This window comes from Coffea eugenioides, chromosome 8 (genome assembly GCF_003713205.1).
Source record: "Coffea eugenioides isolate CCC68of chromosome 8, Ceug_1.0, whole genome shotgun sequence".
NCBI lineage: Eukaryota > Viridiplantae > Streptophyta > Magnoliopsida > Gentianales > Rubiaceae > Coffea > Coffea eugenioides.
In genome coordinates, this window is record NC_040042.1 from 11,830,256 (window position 1) to 11,835,298 (window position 5,043).

The 5,043-nt window shown below is 36.8% G+C and overlaps 1 protein-coding gene across 1 annotated transcript; it reads right to left on the reverse strand.

Annotated features, from left to right (window-relative positions):
- Window positions 1–2,992: 2,992 nt before the first annotated feature.
- On the reverse strand, window positions 2,993–4,511 carry LOC113780262 (heat stress transcription factor A-7a-like). The gene is made up of 3 exons (XM_027326073.1): window positions 4,272–4,511; window positions 3,179–3,903; window positions 2,993–3,059 (listed from the first exon to the last, which is right to left on the reverse strand). Exons 1-3 carry the CDS (start codon window positions 4,509–4,511, stop codon window positions 2,993–2,995), a joined length of 1,032 nt encoding a protein of 343 aa, XP_027181874.1.
- Window positions 4,512–5,043: the final 532 nt, after the last annotated feature.

A 5,043-nucleotide genomic window follows, 5' to 3' on the forward strand; every position in this document is an offset into this window, starting at 1 on the left:
ATTATCCAAGTTGAGATATTCCTTGATGGGACAATGCTCATCAATATGTTTGCTAAATTTGGAAGTCGGCTTCATTTTGAGTTTACACTCTAGTTTCTTTGGGTATAGCCTACATAATTGTGTTTTTGTGTGTGTTTGTAGATGAGTGATATCATATATAAGAAACTTGGTGGATCTCGTACCGCAAACCCCAATCCTAAGGGGGAGGGATAGATTGGGTGAAAGAAGAGAGTGTAAATGAAGGATCTTGGATTCGAGATTTCATACTTGCATAAAAAAAAAAAAAACGATCCTAGGTGAGAGGTTTTTGTCTACTTTAGGTAGTGGCAAATGATATTGGCACAACTGTTTTAGTATCAAATGATATTGACACAACTCCCATTTGAGGGCTTCAAATCATTTATTCCAGATTTTGTCTCTGTTCCGTCTGTCCTGTCATTGTTTAATTACTATGTATATTGACTAATAACTTTTAGGATCTTATTATGAAAAAATCCAGCAATCAATAACTCTTAAAATTTTATTAGGAAATAAGTCTAGCAATACAATACACAATGGCAATTAAGCAAAGACGAGACAGATGATTCGAAATGCTATTCGAATGAGGGCGTAAATTTTCATGAAAAATAACAAAAACTAATCATCTCAAGTCAAACGTGATGATGTTAAATTTGAGAAAGCTAAGTGATTTAGGCTCTTCCAAGTCAAAACTCAATCACTAAGCTTTTTAAAAATGCTATTCTGCCTCGTTGATGGAACAATTTTGAATTTATTCTCCAACATTTTCCACGGCGGTAAACTCGGGTCCGCCCAGTCCTCGACAGTGGTGAGCGTGCATGATGTTATTTTTGTAGGCCGTTTCTCCTTAGGTTATAGAATCATGCATAAGGTGGCACTCACGCGCTGTTTTGAGTACATTCATTCATCAATAAAAATTATCAGTCACGTGAGGGAATGGGATCACGTGATTCCCTCAACCCCACGAGGTCAGTCGTGTGTAACTTTCATCAACTTTAATATTTGTCTCGAATCTTCATAGATGGTCATGGTACCCTGTCTTTTGTTCTAAAAAAACAAATAAAAAGAAAAATTCAAGAAACGAAGAATCATCTTACAATTATTGTGAAAAGGGTTTTTTGTTATTTAAAAAAAGGCCCTAATTTAAAATGAAGGGGTCAATAGAATTTTGGTTTAAGGTATGCCAATTGCCAACCTAGATTTGCTTGTTTATATCCACTACTCGAGTTTAATTATAAGTGAATTAGTTGGATTGATTTTATGTATTGGATTCTTCTTTTTACTTTAGAAAAGTGAAAAGTGAGAAAAGTGAAAGGTAGAGTGAAAATCTGTTGTTAGTGATGCAGGGAATTCTCTAAAGATATACTAGCATAAATCATTTGGCCAAGAATTGCATAAATCTTAATTAGAAGGGTAAATTACACCAACCTTTCCTCTAGTTTCCAAGTTTTTTTTGATGGATAAATGATGTAAAGTAAGATGATGATACTTATTCTTTCAAAGCAACAATTGTTTCATCAATTCAAGAATGTAATCATAAACTAATTTTGCATTATGTGGAATTAATTACGAGATCAAATTTCAGGGTAAGGAAGACAAAGATGACCTAGTTGTTAGTGGGGTAAAAGTGCACCTACGATTTATATGACGAAATCTTCAACAGAATCACATATAAAGTAATGATAACATGAATGCTTGCTAATTTATAGCAAAGGTTATTAATTTACAAATTATATGTGAGCTGAGCTGCCATTTTTCCTCAAAAAACTTGAGGGAAAACCAAATGATTAAGGAGAAATTAATCTCACTTTTGACAAAATCGACATTTTTTTTGTATGGAGAAATTCTACTTAGAACCCCTCAATATACCTCCTATGATCTCCACCAAAAGCTAGTCATTGGGGCTTTGCTTTATACGAATTGATTTTCTTGAAAAAGAAAGAACCTTAATTTGGTGCTACTGACAAATTCTAAAACAGATGAATTAACACTTTCAGTTTTCTCGTCCAAAGTCAACAAATTTTGGACTTATGCAGCCCTTCCTAAAAAATTTAGCAAGTCTCTGTGTGAGTGTGTGTATGGGAGGGCATGAGGTGAAGATATAGTATGCCACTTCTCATCCCATATTGAATATGGAGGATAAGATCAACCAGTCTATGAAGCCTAGTACTTGACCAAAAAAGGGGGGAATTGACATCACTAATGAACAATTTCTCAAGAACCTGAAGTAGATGGCTGTTCTTATGCATCATTTGATTAGAATAGAGACACCCTCTCATCTTTTGTCTCCAAAGCTTTAAGAACCCCATGTTACCACTAGCCCACCAACCAACGAACAGACTTAACTTTTTCTTCAATTTCTGTGTGTCTATCTAGTGTCTATGCCTAACTAATCTTTTTATGCTGGAAGAGGATGACTTCTTAGCAATCCCACTTTCCCATTTACTCCAAGTTTTTTTACGGGTAGGGGGGCTTACACGTAATACCCAAATACTATCTATCACTCTGCTGGGATTACTGTTTTGTGTATTGTACATTTTCAAAACATACAAAAATTTTGATGCAACATATACCTTATCAGCCAAAAAGGCCCCAAAACCAGCCTTTTGCTTGAAATAATAACCTCAAAAAAAAAACTTCAGATTCACAACTACACAAGATTAGAAGCATCAAGCATTGACATCATCCAGTAATAATAAGTACTAGATAGCCATCTCTGCTGATTGAAAGAATTTGAGACTCAGAATTTCTCAAATTTATCAGTAGCAAGCATCAATACCTGCTGATTACACTAATAAATAATAGTAGCTAGCATTATATCACCACAGATGTTTTCCAACGTAACTAGTTAGTTTTACAAACCAGTAAATGTCTCCAAATAAAAGCTGCAAACACAGGTCGAAACAGGGATACCCCAATCTACAAATATCAAATGCACACCTTGCAAATAAAAGTAGCCAAAAGAAGCAGAGAATTATGCTGCATCAACTCTTCTAGCAGCTGCTCTATCTCCTCTTCTTGATGCTGCACCAAGTGAAACCCTGCAGAACATTGATGAAGCTTTGTTTACCGATTCAACAACTTGAAAAGTAAGTCAATTGTGAGACGGAAAATGGAAAGCAAGGCAAGAAGATCACACGATTGCGAAACAAATAATCACGTCCAGAGGTCAACAACAACTTCATCCTCCACGTCCAAATTAGGCTCCTTGGCATTCATAATCTTGGATACCATCAAATCATCAAATCCCATATCAGTCCTCGAGTGTTGCTTCAACAGTTGTTGCTCCGACTCATCCTCGCTAACTGAATCATCTCCCATGAACTTCTTCCATAGTTTCTGATCAGCACTTTTTTTCGATTCTGCCATTGAAGTGTTTGCCTCCTGATCATCTTGGTCCATGCCACAAGCTCCATCATCCGTGGACTTTGTTGTGGTTTTAGAGCTTTGTTGTAGAATCACTCTTCTTCTCTTCATGGTCTGAAGGATTTCAAGTTCTGGTTCTTCCTCCACACGCTGAATTATCTTCTCAACTAAGGCGGGGCTGAATATTCTGGCTAAGACCTTGATCAATGCTTTTGACTTAGCCTCCATTCTTTTCACATTTTTCTTGAAGGTGGCTATGCTACTCTCAAGTTTCCCCATATGATATTTTGATCTTGTGATGTCTTCCTTCAGTGCATTCATGTGATCCTCGAAAATTTCCAGCTCTGCCTCCATTGAAGGCCTCGCAGCCGTTACGTGTTGTTCCCTCAGTTCTCGTCTTTTCCTGATTGTTGGATCTTCATCATTTCGCCTTCTAATGTTCATTAGCAAATGTTCCTGCCCTCTCTGAAACCATTTATTCTCGTATTCATATTGCCTCAGTCCAATCTTCCTGAATCCCTATTAAGTTTAGAAAGCAAACAGTCAGAAATTAGTGGGGGAGGATCCCAATTGCTGTTGAATTCAAGTCTCAACGAGGAATTAATTTGACATTCAAACTGTAAACACAAAGCATGAGCAAAAGTAGCAAGCATAAGTACAAGAAAAAGGCATTTACCTAGGTTCATGAGTTGTGATAGACATAACAAATTCTTGCAGAGACTTTCTAATGATGATAAAAAAATTATCTAAAGAATACGATATTCATGCTATGAAAAAGGATTTACTCTAAAAGGTATGCAATAATCTGAAATGCATAAACTCACATAGTTGTTGAGTTGGTAGATGAAGCTTGAGAAATTGCTGTGCTTGAAATATTTTGGTAGAACCTCTGCAGCAAATTTGAGATGGTCCAGGACTATTAGGCTGGTACCTTCAGAATTCCAGGAAATCATGTTGTTTGTCTCTGTATCCTTCACCATTTGAAAGGTCTTCGTCAAGAAGGGGGGCGGAGTGAAACCACGCACTCCCTTCATGAATTCCATCTTCTCTGAGGCCTGCTTGGAGGGTAGCGAAGATGGCCTAACAATCCCACCATTTCTGGCTATTCCTTCACCACGTACTTCCATTGTATCTTGACGAGTTGTTTTGCATTCCATGAGGTAGTAGTCAAGACTATTTTAAGTTTAAAGATGTTTAGATGGGCTAAACAAACTGCTCCTGCATGCAGTGGCTGTTCTTAAGTAAAATTCCATCAAAAAGGTTAGTCCCCCTCTGGTGAAATCATGACTCTCAATTCACTATCTTTCAACTACCAACCTTAGCAAGAACGAGTCTAATACTGTTCTATTACTGCCTTATACACCAAGAATATATTCCTCTTGCAACTTATTTCGTAAACAAAGCACAATCTGATTTTTATCTCCATATTTGAGTGGCCTTGATTGTTCACCTAAGAATCAAAGTAAGGGGAGGACAACATCATTTTTAAAGCATGTTTCTGGTGTCCTTGTACTTCAAAATGAGTTGTTAACAGAAGCTGCATTAGTGTACTCTAGGCTTATATAGATCAGCAATCTATCTCGTCTACTTTTCTTTCCTTTCCAAGTATCATTTGAAAACAGGTGACTAGGATGTAGCTAAGTTTTGTGCCATAACCGG

Bases quoted from the DNA above. Each gene is read 5' to 3' on its own strand.
- LOC113780262 (XM_027326073.1), bottom strand. From the start codon at position 4,511: ATGGAAGTACGTGGTGAAGGAATAGCCAGAAATGGTGGGATTGTTAGG. The intron at 3,904-4,271 runs GTTCTACCAAAA...TAAACTTAATAG, and splicing joins ATCTCAAATTTGCTGCAGAG to GGATTCAGGAAGATTGGACT. The intron at 3,060-3,178 runs GTGATTATTTGT...AATGTTCTGCAG, and splicing joins GTTGTTGTTGACCTCTGGAC to GGTTTCACTTGGTGCAGCAT.